We start from the raw sequence: 15,236 nt of genomic DNA on the forward strand, positions 1-15,236 counted from the left end.
GGAGTGTACAAGGGTAAAAATCACCAACACCAGGTTATAGTCCAACAGGTTCATTTGGAAGCACTAGCTTTCAGAGCGCTGCTCCTTCATCAGGTGATTGTAGAGTATAAGATCATAAGACACATGATTTATAGCAAACATTTACAGTGTGATGTAACTGAAATTATATATTGAAAAAGGTCTGGATTGTTTGTTAAGTCTCTCATCCTTTAGAATGACAGTGTTGATTTCAGTTCTTTCATATGTAAATCCCAGAACTTTTTAAAAAAGTTACATTCTCAGGTTAACTTTAACAATAGGTGCCATGTCGTCTCAGATAATATATGAAGGTGTGAGCTGCCCCAATCTGTGCCCCAATGTTCAGACTGATTCTATTTCTAAAAAAGGAATTTACAGAGTCTGACATGGATTCATGCAGTTTTTGAGCAAAATAAAATATAATTCTGCACGAAATATGTTTGACTTGAATTGACAATATGGTCAACTGTATTGCACTCACTCAAAGACAGTTAGGTGGTGGATCATGTTACGAAGATGTGCGTGTACTTTAAGAAAGTTAAAAGCAGCCAAACTACCGGACAGGGAACCAAGTGTTCTCAATAAGGCAACAATGTAACACTTGGTCGAACAACTCAATTAGATCATTGCCTGGAGACAAAAACAAATTTGAATTCGGCCAATCAGTTTAAATTATACCCCCAAAAATATCAAACTCTAATCCAGTTTGAATTGATTATATTGAAAATCTTAAAAGCCAATGATGCAATCCAATGCTTTGGGTGTATAAGACTGGGGAAAATTGACCAGTTGGGAGGAGAACTGCCAAGCTACCAGCATGTAAACAGACTGCCTGAAAAATAGCTCTCTTAAAAAGGTACCTTATCGATCAGTAACCTGTAATGTAGAAATTCCTAAGAAGAAGAAAAGAAGACACAGGAAGATCTGAACAGAAGAATGAAAGCTGCTGGGTTTTGAGATAAGAAGTCGTGTTTATAAATCTTAATTGGGAGTTTTATCAGACTAGTTTATAGAAGGGAAGGTAGCAGATAGATTAGAGTAAGGAATGGTTAATAGTTGTTAGTTAATTATTCTCTGTTATACTTTAGGAAATAAAGTTGTTAATTTTTACTTTAAATAGTTCGTGGCCACTCGAATTTCTACAGATTATTGCATGGTATAAATCTTTGCTGTGTTGCTGGTTTTAAATTAAACAGGAGGGTTTACCTCGTGTCGTAACAATCGCAAGAAAAGAATTTGTGGAATGTCTAGAAGATGGGTTTTTGGAGTAGCACTAGTAAATAGGCAGTTCTGGATTTAGGGTTGTGCAATGAAAGCAGACTTGATAAGAGAGCTTAAGGTGAAGGAACCCTTAGGAGGCAGTGACCATAATATGATAGAATTTATTCTGCAATTTGAAAGGGAGAAGGTGGAATCAGATATAATGGTATTACAGCTGATTAAAGGCAACTAGAGAGGTATGAGAGAGGAGTTGACCAGAACTGACTGGGGGAGGAGCCGAGCAGGAAAGACAGTGGAACAGCAATGGCAGGGGATTCTGGGAGTAATTCAGGAGACATAGCAGAGATTCATCGCGAGGAAAAGGAAGCGTGGCCCAGGGAGGATGAGGCAACCCTGGCTGACCGGGGAAGTCAGGGACAACGTTAACGCAAAAGAGAAAGCATATAATGCAGTGAAGGGCATTGGGAAGCCACAGGTTTTGGAAGCTTAAAAAGACCTACAGAGGACAGCGAAGAAAATAATAAGGAGGGAGGAGATTAAATATGAGAGTTAGCTAGCCAGTAATATGAAGAACGATTGCAGGAGTTTCTTTAGATATATAAAGAGTGATAAAGAGGCAAAAGTGGACATTGGGCTGCTGAAGAAGTAGCAATGGAGAACGAGGAAATGGCTGAGGAACTAAACAAGTATCTTGCATCAATCTTCACGGTGGAAGACACAAATAATATCCCAAAATTCAACAGACAGAGATGAGTACAGTGGCCATCACCAAGGAAAAGGTACCAGAAAAACTGAAAGGTCTGAAAATAGATAAATCACCTGGACTAGATGGACTGCACCCCAGATTTCTGAAGGTGATAGCTGAAGAGATGATGCAGCCTTCAGTAATAATCTTTCAAGTATCACTGGAGTCAGGGAGAGTCCCAGAGGACTGGAAAATTGCTGACATATCCCCTCATTTAAGAAGGGAGTAAGGCAAAAAATGGGAAATTATAGGCCAATTAGCCTGACCTCAGTTGTTGGTAGGATTTTAGAGTCCATTCTGAAGGATGAGATTTCTGAGTACTTCAAAGTGAATGGTAAAATAGGATAAAGTCACATGGTTTCATCAAGGGGAGACCATGTCTGGCAAATCTGCTAGAATTCTTCGAGGAGGTTACAAGCAGATTAGACCAAGGACAGCCAATGGATGTTATTGACCTGGACTTCCAGAAGGCCTTTGACAAGGTGCTGCACAAGAGGCTGCTGAGTAAGATAAGGGTTCATGGTGTTAGAGACAAGGTACTAGCATGACTGAAAGATTAGCAGAAGGCAGAGAGTGGGGATAAAAGGGACCTTCTCAGTATGGGAGGCATTTCACAAGGGTCAGTGTTATGAACGCAGCTTTTCATTTTATACATTAATGATCTGGATGAAGGAACTGAGGAAATTCTTGCTAAGTTTGGGATGGTACAGAGATAAGTGGAAGATGTAGACAGGTTAGGAGGGTGGGCGAAGATATGGCAGATTGAATATAATGTGAGAAAGTGTGAGGTGATGCACTTTGGTAGGAAGAATAGAGGCATGGGCTATTTTCTAAATGGGGAGAAACTTCATAAATCTGAAGTGCAAAGAGACTTGGGAGTCCTCGTCCATGTTTCTGTTGAGGGAAACTTGCAGGTTGAGACAGTACTTAGGAAGGCAAATACAAGTCATTCATCTCGAGAGGTTTGCTCTTCTGAGGCTTTGTAAAGTTCTGGTCAGACCACATTTAGAGTATTGTGTGCAATTTTGGGCCCCATACCTCAGGGAGGATATATTGGCCCTGGAGTGGGTCCAGAGGAGGTTCATGAGAATGATCCTAGGGTTGAAAGGCTTAATATATATGAGGAATGTTTGAGGACTCTGGGACTGTACTCAATGGAGTTTAGAAGGATGCAGAGGAATCTGATTGAGACTTACAGAATACTGAATGGCCTGGACAGAGTGGATGTTGGGAAGATGTTTCCATTGGTAGGAGACTCGAGAGCCTTTGAGTAAAGGGAAGACCCTTTAGAACAGAGATAAGGAGAAACTTCTTCAGCTAGAATGGTGAACTATAGAATTCACTGCCATAGAAGAAGTTGTGGTGGTCAGATCATTGAGTATATTTAAAACCAAGGTAGATAAGTTCTTGATTGCCAGGGGGATCAAAAGTTATGGGGGGCAAGTGGGAAAATGGGGTTGACAAACCTATCAGTCACAATCGAATGGCAGACCAGACTTGATCGTCTAAATGGCCTAATTTCTGCTCATCTGTCTTATGGTCTTGTGCTAAGTTGAAAAAGATTAGAGATTTATCAGTCCTAACGTCAAGCATTTTTGAGAGAGTTTTTACTGTACAATGTCATGCATTTAAGGTGTGAGAAAAAGTAACGACATTTTCACAAAATCAGAATTTTCATTTCTTTTTGACAGAGCTCGTTTGTGGGCAAATCAGGTTAGATAGGAACTTGGCTCGACTATCTCAAAGCTCTGCTTAACGTGGATTTGTGGGTGGATTTTCTAATGTTTGGTGCATTAGTCTAGGCAAAGCTACTGTATCCCAAGTTCTATTGATAGACACTAGACGATTGTCAGGTTGTATCTGATTCCTCAACACTTATTATTGAACTTGACAGAAATGAGCAATGCTCTTTCCTCATCAATCTCTTAATCTTTCTGTCGAAAGGATCTTGTTTATTATTGTGCACAAAGTTTTTTCATGGATGGATAGTTCAGGATAAGGAGGAGTCTGACTACCTTAAATTATTTACTAGGCCCAGCAAAATTGAGATTGTTTTTGCATTAGAGCAGAAAAGGCTATGGGGAAATTTAATTGAAGTGCAGAATCTTCAAACATTATGTGGAGTTTTGATAGTGAATTAGGAGAATTCTTGTAATATTGTCAGAAGTTTTGTATAATTAGAGCACATTGATTTAAAATAATTGACAAAATAACTACAGGGGACATCAGTTTTTTAAAAAAGTCACAGAGAGCAATGCTCTGTCTGAAAGGGTGATGTAAGCAGGTGCACTAGTAACTTTGAAAGGGAATTAAATTTTAAAAAACTTTCAAAAGTAAACATTCGAAGGCCGTGGAGAATGAATGAAATAACTGGCTAACTCTTTGAACAGAAAAAAACAATTTTCCCCCCAAAAGGCTGAGACTGCTGAAGAAAAAAAAAGGGAGCTTTAAATATTTGTGGGCAAAGGTATCAAAGGATATGGAGCAATGTACCCAACTTAATGAAAGGTACAGAACAACCTTGTGCCTGTTCTCCAAATGCTATATGTAACATGGGCTGACGTTTCCAAGTCCCACATGGATGCCATCTAGCCAAGTTTAGCCCACAGATTTGGATGTTGTAAACAAGCTTTTAAAAACAATTAAAGATATTATCTACTTTATTCTATGATGGAACAGATCTGAAAATGAAGGAATGGTAATGAAGGGGCAACACAGTGGCTCAGTGGTTAGCACTGCTGCCTCACAGTACCAGGGACTTGGATTCGACTCCAGCCTCAGGCGACTGTCTGTGTGGAGTTTGCACATTCTCCCCGTGTCTGTGCGGGTTTCTTCCCACACTCCAAAGATGTGCAGGTCAGGTGGACTGACCATGCTAAATTACCTATAGTGTTCGGTGCATTAGTCAGAGGAAAATGGGTCTGGGTGGGTTACTCTTTGGAGGGTCGGTGTGGACTGGTTGGGTTGAAGGGCCTGTTTCCACACTGTAGGGAATCTAGTCTAATCAATGAAAACATTAAAAGATTTGACAGGCATTGGCCAATTCACACTCACTTTGATGGGGAGACTACCTCAAAGCAGAATCGTCTCTCAGTGTCTGTACCAGACTTGATTGTACACAGTCGGAGGTCTTCCACCACAACCGTTAGATTATCCTGTATCATTGAAAATAATGAATTGAATTTACAGCTTCTTTCAACGGGTTAGCAAAGTCCACAATTCACAGTTTCAAGGTATCTTCCATTCTCTGGTGGGCGGCACGGTAGCACAGTGGTTAGCACTGCTGCCTCACAGCGCCAGAGACCCGGGTTCAATTCCCGCCTCAGGCGAATGACTGTGTGGAGTTTGCACGTTCTCCCCGTGTCTGCGTGGGTTTCCTCCGGGTGCTCCGGTTTCCTCTCACAGTCCAAAGATGTGCAGGTCAGGTGAATTGGCCATGCTAAATTGCCCGTAGTGTTAGGTAAGGGGTAAATGTAGCGGTATGGATGGGTTGCGCTTCGGCGGGTCAGTGTGGACTTGTTGGGCCGAAGGGCCTGTTTCCACACTGTAATGTAATCTAATCTTTAAGTTTCTTTTTTAACGGTTTGTGGGCACTTCAGGCAAGGCTGACACTTAACCTCAATCTCAGTGGTTTTCTAGACTTCTTCCAAGAATTATTAAAAGTCAAACTCGCTGATCTGGTTTATTAATTTGCCATCCTACCAAATCAATGATAATTGGTAATAGACTCTCTTTCAATTCTAGAATTAAGTGATTTTAAATTTTACTAGATGTCTTGGTGTATCTTAAACCCAAGTCCCCAACGTATTACTCTGGGCTGTGGTTTTGCTAGCCAGTAACACCACCACATCTGCACTTTCTCATGAACACAAATTAACTCATTCATGCAATCACCTAGAATCTATAGAAGAGAAATAGACCATTGGTTGACATGATCCAACAATTTTGTGTTGCCTGATATTGAGCCTAAGCTACCTCCTTTAAACTTTATGTCTTTGATGTAGTTCTGTGGATAGCACTTCTCTGCAGTAGATGTGTTTTCAAACCGAGAATGCTACATAGTTAGAAGAGCTTTATTTCTAATTTGACAATTAAACAGTGCCTCTTTGCCCTCTTGGCTAAACTTAAAAGATCTCATTTTGCACATTCTCCTCGTGTCTGCGTGGGTTTCCTCCGGGGGCTCCGGTTTCCTCCCACAGTCCAAAAATGTGCAGGTCAGGTGAATTGGCCATGCTAAATTGCCCGTAGTGTTAGGTAAAGGGGTAAATGGGTCTGGGTGGGTTGCACTTTGGCGGGTTGGTGTGGACTTGCTGGGCCGAAGGGCCTGTTTCCACACTGTAAGTAATCTAATCAAAAGAAAGAAATTCTCTGGCCAATATGTATTCCACAATCAACATCACTCTAGTTATTGTTGCTAATGGTGGGTACTAGTGGTGTGCAAATTAGCTGCAAAATTGCCTACATTATAATATTTCAAATACTTTAGTGGCTATTAAAAAACTATGGAATGTTCTCAGGTGGTGAAGGGTGTTGCAGAAAAGCAACTTTTAATTTCACTTGCACCATTTATCTAGTCATGATGTGGAGGTGCCGGATTGGGGTGGACAAAGTTAAAAATCAGATTCGAAAAGTGTGGTGCTGGAAAAGCACAGCCACTCAGGCAGCATCTGAGGAGCAGGAGAAGTGATGTTTCGAGTATGAGCTCTTCATCAGGAATTGAGCTTATGCCTGAAACGTTGACTCTCCTGCTCCGCGGATGCTACCTGACCTGCTGTGCTTTTCCAGCACCTTACTTTTCGACTCTGATCTCCAGCCTCTGCAGTCCTCGCTTTCTCAAAGTTAAAAATCACACAACACCAGGTTATAGTCCAACAGGTTTATTTGGAAGAACCAGCTTTTGGAGTACTGCTACTTCATCAGGTAGCTGAGCAGCGCTCTGAAAGCTAGTGCTTCCAAATAAACCTGCTGGACTATAACCTGGCGTTGTGTGATCTTACATTTGAGAAAGGGTTAGAGCAGTTTGGTCCAGGTAATATCCCTGGAGTTGGTTTATGATTTAGAAATGAAGGAGATGCAAGTAAGCTACCTCATAGTAATAAGCTGACAAGCAACCCAACTCACCTTGAGCTTCTTCTGATAGACCAGCTGATTGTTTTGAATGGAAAACCACCGTCTGTGAATATAGAACAGAACAATGATGAGGGAAGACAAGCAGATAAGCCCAAGCAAACATTGAAGATGACCTAAATCTAGAGGTCACCTCAGCCAAAACTAAATTTCAATATTCTCAATGCTGGAAGTGCCCGAGAGTTCTCAGGCGCCATGTTGTGCTGAACCACATGGAGGCTCTTTGCAGCCAGCAGTAAGCCAGAGTCGCCAATCTGATTCCCATGTTGAATTGATAAGATAGGAAAATGCATATTAATAAGGTCAGATATGCAGTCAATAAGGTGCATAACAAGCAATAATCCTTCCTAATATGGAACTCTCCGCTCCTTACTGAGAAACTTGTTCGGCATGAGCAGATGCACAGAAGATGCAAAGAGTTAAGAGTTTTTTGGACTGCTTGTGCGACTCTGCCACAAACTTTGCCATAGCCCATATCAGTCAGGCTCCTATAAGATTTTGCCCCTTGCTTCTAACTTTCCCTTTCAAATGATGACCCATAGCCTGTGTTCTTCAGTATGGATCTGTGTTCCTTGCTGCTCATCATCAACCTACATATTTCCAGTACAGCCATTAGAAAACTGAATTGCATTCCTTGTGCAACCAGTATAAACGTGACCGACAAATCTAGTGTAGGTATGGACCATAATGGGAGAAGGCTGAATTAAAAAAACACACTTTCCTGTAATGAGATTTTTGGGATTCAAAAGACAATCAAACTTAGGAAGAAAGGTAGCTGAACAGATGTGAGACGTCTTCTAATCATAAGAAAATAAGTGCAGGAGTAGTCTTTATGGCCCTTGAATCTGCATGCCATTCTGTATTTTGTTCTTTTTATACAGTTCCTTGAGATTAAGGATTCTTTTTAGATTAGTTTAGATTCGATTCGATTCCAAAGAGTAACCCACCCATTCCCGTACTAATGCACCTATCACTGCGGGCAATTTATCATGGCCAATTCACCTGACCTGCACATCTTGGGCGGCACGGTGGCACAGTGGTTAGCACAGTGGTTGCCTCACAGCGCCAGAGACCTGGGTTCAATTCCCGCCTCAGGCGACTGACTGTGTGGAGTTTGCACATTCTCCCCGTGTCTGCGTGGGTTTCCTCCGGGTGCTCCGGTTTCCTCCCACAGTCCAAAGATGTGCAGGTCAGGTGAATTGGCCATGCTAAATTGCCCGTAGTGTTGGGTGTAGGGGTATGGGTGGGTTGCGCTTCGGCGGGTCGGTGTGGACTTGTTGGGCCGAAGGGCCTGTTTCCATACTGTAATGTAATCTAATCTAATCTAATCTTTGGATGTCATGATTTCATTCTGGTTCAATGGTTTGAAATGGCTAATAAGTCCAATGGTCAATCTATAGACTCTGCCACATGTGGGGTTAGTGATTAGATTAGATTCCCTACAGTATGGAAACAGGCCCTTTGGCACAACAAGTCCACGCCAAACCTCCAGACCCATTCCCTTACCCTATATCGAACTGCCTAGCTCCTTTCCACCTATCCACTCCACCCTCTCCTCCCTGACCTATCACCTTCATCCCCTTCCCCACTCACCCATTGTACTCTATGCTACTCTCTCCCCACCCCCACCCCCACCCCCACCCTCCTCTAGCTTATCTCTCCACACTTCAGGCTCATTGCCTTTTTCCTGATGAAGGGCTTTTGCCCGAAATGTTGATTTCGCTGCTCGTTGGATGCGGCCTGAACTGCTGTGCTCTTCCAGTACCACTGATCCAGAATCTGGTTTCCAGCATCTGCAGTCATTGTTTTTACCTCTATATTTACCCCTGACTAATGCATCTAACACCATGGGCAATTTAGCACAGCCAATTCACCTGTTGTGCACATCTTTGGATTGTGGAGGAAACCGGAGCATCCTGAGGAAACCTACGCAGACACATGGAGAATGTGCAAACTCCACACAGACAGTTGCCCGAGGCGGGGATCGAACCTGGGTCCCTGGCGCTGTGAGGCAGCAGTGCTAACCACTGAGCCACTGTGCCGCCCAAAGATAGGTCTTTGAAAGATAGGTCAAATGAGGATTTGAAGGCTTTTGTGCTCCCTCTGACACCAGGCTTTCACCTCTGCATTGTCTGGTAGAAGTCTTTCAATGTGTTTGATGCTTTTCCAAATAAAGACATTCTCCATTTTGGGGCTGACCATAAATTAGCAGGAATGTATGTAAAATCTTTAGGGATGTTTTGAGGACATCCCTAAATGTAGTTCTCCAGGATCTCTCTCTGATTGGGTTTCAAGTAGACCAGTTGCTTAAGAAGATTCTCCTGCTCCTCAGATGCTGCCTGACCTGCTGTGCTTTTCCAGCATCACACTCTTGACTCTGATCTCCAGAATCTGCAGTCCTCACTTTCTCCCAGTTACTTTAGAAATCTATGGTCAGGCATACAATGTCATATCTTGCCCAACGTAGCTGATTTGGAATAGTAAGTACCTTGATGCTGGATTAATTGTCTTGGAAGATGATGTTGCTGTTGGAGTGTATTTCTTGCCATTGGGTTTGAAGGACCTTGCTGGTTTACTTCTTTAGTTCTTTCAATTGCCTTCTCTAGATTCCTGGCCAATCTGATCTGGCCTGAATCAAGGGCTCTCTTACAACCCTTGATACCACTACAGTTTAAGAATCTATCATAGCCTTGGACATAATCAATGACTCCGCTTATACAGTTCTTTGGGGTAGAGAATTCTAAAGATTCTCAACACTCTGATAGAAGAAATCAGTCTAAGTAGAATGATTAAGGGACAGTGATAATTATTGATTTGAACCTGGATGTTGCCTGGTCTGGAGGGAAGGTCTTATGAGGAAAGGCTGAGAGACTTGGGTCTGTTCTCATTGGAAAGAAGAAGGCTAAGGGGGATTTGATAGAGACATACAAGATCATCAGATGATTAGATAGGGGAGACAGTGGAAGTCTTTTTCCAAAGATGATGATGTCGGTTTTTATGAGGGGATATTGCTACAAATTGCGGGGTGATAGATTTAAGACAGATGTCAGAGGCAGGTTCTTTACTCAGAGGGTGGTAAGGGCGTGGAATGCCCTGCCTGCCAATGTAGTTAACTTGGCCACGTTAGGGAGATTTAAACAATCCTTGGATAAGCACATGGATGATGATGATGATGGGATAGTGTAGGAGGATGGGCTTAGATTAGTTTACAGGTTGGTGCAACATCAAGGGCCGAAGGGCCTGTTCTGCACTGAATTGCTCTATGTTCTATGAATGCACAGAGAGGTTATGGATTGGAAGAGTGTTTCAGGGCATTTGGAGCTTGTGAACATGACATAAAAGTTACAATACAGAAGCAGGCTATTTGTTCTAATTGGTTTCTGATGGCTCTTTTACTCCACATAAGCCTCTGTCTATCCTATTTCATCCAAACAACATAACCTTCTAATCGAATTCTTTTCTCCTCATGTGTTTATCTATCTTCCCCTTAAAATGCATCAATGATATTTGCCTCACCTAAACCCAATGGGAGTGAATTACACAGTGTAATTCGCTACTCAGAGTCATAGAATATGGAAACAAACCCTTCAATTCAACTCGTCCATGCCTAAACTGAACTAGTCCCATTTCCTTGCGGTTGATCTATATCCCTCTAAACCTTTCCTGTTCATGTACCCATCCAGGTGCCTTTGAAATGTTATAATTGTACCCACCTCCAACAATTCACCTAGTAGTTTGTTCCACATAGGCACCACCCTCTGTGTGAAAAGTTGCCTCTTAGATCCCTTTTAAATCTTTCCCCTCTCACCTTAAATATATGCTCTGTTTCCCCTCTCCTGGGGAAAAGACCTTGGCTATTCACCCTATCTATGCCTCAAATGATCTTATAATCCTCTATAAGGTCACCCTTTAGCCTCCCAAATTCTAGGGGAGAAATTCCCAGCTTAGCCAGCCTCTCCTTATAGTTCAAACCCTCCAGTATCGGTAACATCCTTGTTAATATTTTCAGCACCTTTTTTCAGTTTAATAAGATTCTTCTTGTAGCAGGGCAACCAGAACTGTATGCAGTACTCCAAAGGTGGTCTCACCAATGTATTGTACAACCGCAACATGATACTCGAACTCCTGTACCTAATGTTCTGACCAGTGAAAGCAAGTGTGCCAAACGCTTTCTTCACCAGCCTGTCTACCTGTGATGCCACTTTCAAGGAACTATGTGTCTGAACCCCTAGGTCTCTCTGTTTGACAACACTATCCAGGGCCGAACCATTAATTGTGCATCAATTTGTCTTATCAAAATGCAATACCTTACATTTATCTAAATTAAACTCTATCTGCCACTCCTTGGACTACTACCCCAGCTGATCAAGATCTCAGTACTCTTTGATAACCTTCTTCATTGTCCATTATAGCACCATCACCTACAAACTTACTAACTATGCTTCCTGCATTCTCATCCAAATTGTTTACATAAATGACAAACAACAGTGGACCCAGCATCGATCTCTGTGGCACACCGCTGGTCACAAGCCTTTAGTCTGAACACAACCCTCTACCACCACTCTGTCTCCTATCATCAAACCAATTTTGTATCCAATTGGCTAGCTGTACCTGGACCTAACTTTACTAACAGTCTACCATGTGGAACCTTGTCAAAGGCCTTGCTAAAGTCCATGTAGATGTCTACCGCTCTGCCTTCATCTATCTTTTTGGTCACCTCTTTGAAACATTTATTCAAGTTTGAGAGACATGATTTCCCATGGACAAGGCCATGCTGACTTCCCTTAATCAATCCTTGCCTTTCCGAATGCAAGTAAATCCTGTCTCTCAGAAGCTTCTTCAACAACTTACCCACCACTGACATCAGGCTCATCAGCGTATACTTCCTTGGCTTTTCCTTGCAGCTTTTCTTAAATAAAGGCACAATATTAGCCACGCTCCTGTCTTCCAGCACCTCACCCGTGGCCGTAGATGATACAAGTAACTTGGCTAGAGGTCCTGCAATTTCTTCCTTAGCTTCCCACAATGTCCTGGAATACCTCCGATCAGGTCCTGAGGATTTACCTACCTTTACGCATTTTAAGACCTCCAGCACCACCTCTTCTGTAATGTGGACTCTTTTCAAAACATCACTATTCATTTCCCCAAGTTCCCTAGCTTCTGTGTCTGTCCTCACAGTAAATACTGAGGCAAAATATTCATTTAGTATCTCACCATCCCGAGCCTTATTAATTAAGGGGCCCTATTCACTCCCTAGTTGCCCTTGTGTCATTAATGTACTTGTAGACTGTCTTTGAATTCTCCTTCACCTGATCTGCCAATGCTATCTCATGTCCTCTTTTGCCTTCCTGATTTCCCTCTTAAGTGTGTTCCTATTCCCCCTACACTCCAAGGGATTCACCAGATCCCAGTTGTCTATACCTGACGAATGCCTCCTTTTTGTTGAACAGAGCCTCAATATCTGTAATCATCCAGCATCATCCTGATGAAGGGCTTTTGCCTGAAACATCGATTCTTCTGCTCCTCAGATGTTGCCTGACCTGCTGTGCTTTTCCAACACCACAGTGTTGACTCTAACCTGGTGTTGTCTTAATACAATCCTGTTATTCTTACTGATATTGGAGATCTCCACACATATTTGCTTCCTCAATTTCTCACTGACTGACTATCAAGGTGATCATTCTCTTATTTCCCTAGTCAAAAACACCACTCCTCCTCTTCTCTTGCTTCCCTTTCTATCCTATTAACATCTATAGCCCAGAACATTGAGCTGCCAGTCTTGTCTTTCCCTCAGCCACTTTTCTGTCATAGCTGTGATATTCTATTCCCATGTTCCCATTCATGCCCTGCATTCATCTGCCGTACCTGTCAGGCATCTTGCATTGAAATAAATGCAGTTTAGTTCATCAGTCTTATCTCGCTCTCTACCGTGCTCCCGCCTGCCTTGTCTCTTTAACTTGCTCCCCTTAAACTCTGTACCAGCCTCAACCTTCTCTCTTCTCTCACTACTGCTTAGGGACCCACCCCCCAGCAGACTTATTTAAACCCTCCCAAACAGCATGAGCAAACCCTCCCACTGGGATATTGGTTCCCCCTATAGTTCAGGTGCAACCTGTCCTTGTACAGGTCGTCTCTTCCCCAGAAGGGATCTCAAGGATCCAAAAATCTGAATCCCTGCCCCTGCACCAGCTCCTCAGCCGTGCATTCATCTGCCCTGTCCTCCTATTCCTACTTTCACTAACATGTGGCACTGGGAATAATCCAAATGAGTATTAACATTTCTCCTGAATTCCGTATTAGATTTATTGAATACTGTCTACATTTTGTGGATTCTAGTTTTGGACTCCCTAACAAATTTAGTATCTTCTCTGTGCCTACTCTATCTATCCTATTCTAGCCTCCACTAGATCACCCTCCAGTAACTTCTGGAGGAAAGAACCAGAAGGAAGAAAGTTTAGAGAACACTGATAGGAAAGGTAAAATAAACAAAAGAAGGATACAGTGCTGAGAAATTTCGCAAGTTCCGCTGAATCATAAAAGCCTGTCTAACGCAATGGCGAGAAAGGAGTTTTGAGTGACGGGAGCAGAACCAGCATTTCGAGGCCTCACCCTTTGCAGTAGACAGTTGATACATCTTTGCGCATATTTCAAACTACAAGTAGAAGATATTTACAGTACCTGTTCCAAGTTTTGAAGGCGTTGCTAGCTCGTTTATACAGATAACCCTCCATAACCACACCATTTGGAGCCTCTATATTAAACTCCACTGCCAAATCATCATAAAACACATCCTGTTGAAAGTAAAAAATGTTTAATTAAACCAGCAACAGTTCAAATAAGCATCCTACTCTTTCAGACGGGAGGAGGAATTTCAATCCTCTGCGTCTTTGCCATTCAGTTTAATCAGAGCTGATATATATCTTAATTCTATTTGTTTTAGTTTCATCATCTATGATACCTTTTTTGATTTAAGTTTCGATATTGATAATTAATTCCCAACTTCAACTGCTTTTTGGGGGAGAAGACTTCAGATTTCCACAGCACTTTAAATGAAAAAAAGGCTTCCTGATATCATCACTGAATGGCCAAAGTCAAATTTCAAGGTTATGTTTTCTTTTTCTGGGCTTCTCTCAAGAGAGGGAACAATTTCTCTCTTTTTCATTTGTGCAATTTCTTAAATTGTCTTAAAACTCAATTAAATTATCCATTGAGTCTCCAAACTCAACAGGATTTTAACTTTGTCTTTGCAAACAGTCTTTTTATTAAAACACGTGAGTCTAGTGACTCAGCACTGCACCTGCTTCAAGGTAGAGAGCAGAAGGCAAATACTCCAAACACACAGTCTAGTGAGAGCATTTTACAGCTGTAACAAAACTTGCACTCCTTGGAGTAATCGGTCCACAACTGTTTGCATTTCTATAATCTTCAGGGGGCAGAGGTTTAAGACATTAAAGCAGTGAGAGCTAATTGATGTTGGTTATGACTCATGCGTAGCCAGGATATAATAGTCCCGGAGATACAGGCTATTGTGATGCTGTGGTAGCGTCTCTACCTCTGAGCAGGAGGCACAGGTCTAAATCCCTCTAGCCCTGGATTTGTAGCATAACATGTTCAAACAGGTTGATTGAAATAACTTGAACAGGCAAGGAAGAAAAAGATGGGAAAGTAAAGTGGTAGGGCATTATCTGATTTATGGATGACACGTTTTAATTGACCTCCGGGCAGATTGAAGTGAAGTGGGGAAGGAACAGGGAGTTTGATTTCAAACAATCTTGCCTATTCCTGATGTACAATTCATAAATTTCAAATAATAATGAAGTGTCATACCATTTACAGTCACAGTCATATACAGCACAGAAACAGTCCCGTCCGTCCAACTTGTCCATGCCAACCAATTATCCTAATCTAATATAGGCCCATTTGCCAGCACTTGGCCCATATCCCTTTAAATCCTTCCTGTTCATATACCAATCCAGATGCCTTTTAAATACTAAAATTGTACCAGCCTCCACCACTTCCTCAGGCAGCTCATTCCATACACACACCACTCTCTGCGTGAAAACATTGCCCCTGAGATCCCTTTTATAGCTTTTCCCTCTCACTCTAAACCTATGCCCTCTAGTTC

General features: G+C 42.1%; 1 protein-coding gene across 1 annotated transcript in view; it reads right to left on the reverse strand.

The window, feature by feature from the left end:
- The window catches only part of LOC122544294 (arf-GAP with coiled-coil, ANK repeat and PH domain-containing protein 2), a 129,139-nt gene that overhangs the window by 27,331 nt on the left and 86,572 nt on the right, over positions 1 to 15,236 (reverse strand). The window contains exons 10-12 of the mRNA XM_043683385.2: positions 13,790 to 13,902; positions 7,106 to 7,157; positions 5,039 to 5,139 (exon numbers count right to left, since the gene is read on the reverse strand). Of these exons, the coding sequence (XP_043539320.1) occupies positions 5,039 to 5,139; positions 7,106 to 7,157; positions 13,790 to 13,902 (266 nt within the window). The remainder of the gene's footprint in view (positions 1 to 5,038; positions 5,140 to 7,105; positions 7,158 to 13,789; positions 13,903 to 15,236) is intronic.

Source organism: Chiloscyllium plagiosum, unplaced genomic scaffold, assembly GCF_037043375.1.
Source record: "Chiloscyllium plagiosum isolate Xiang-an unplaced genomic scaffold, Cpla_swu_hap1 HiC_scaffold_44, whole genome shotgun sequence".
In the NCBI taxonomy this organism is placed as follows: domain Eukaryota; kingdom Metazoa; phylum Chordata; class Chondrichthyes; order Orectolobiformes; family Hemiscylliidae; genus Chiloscyllium; species Chiloscyllium plagiosum.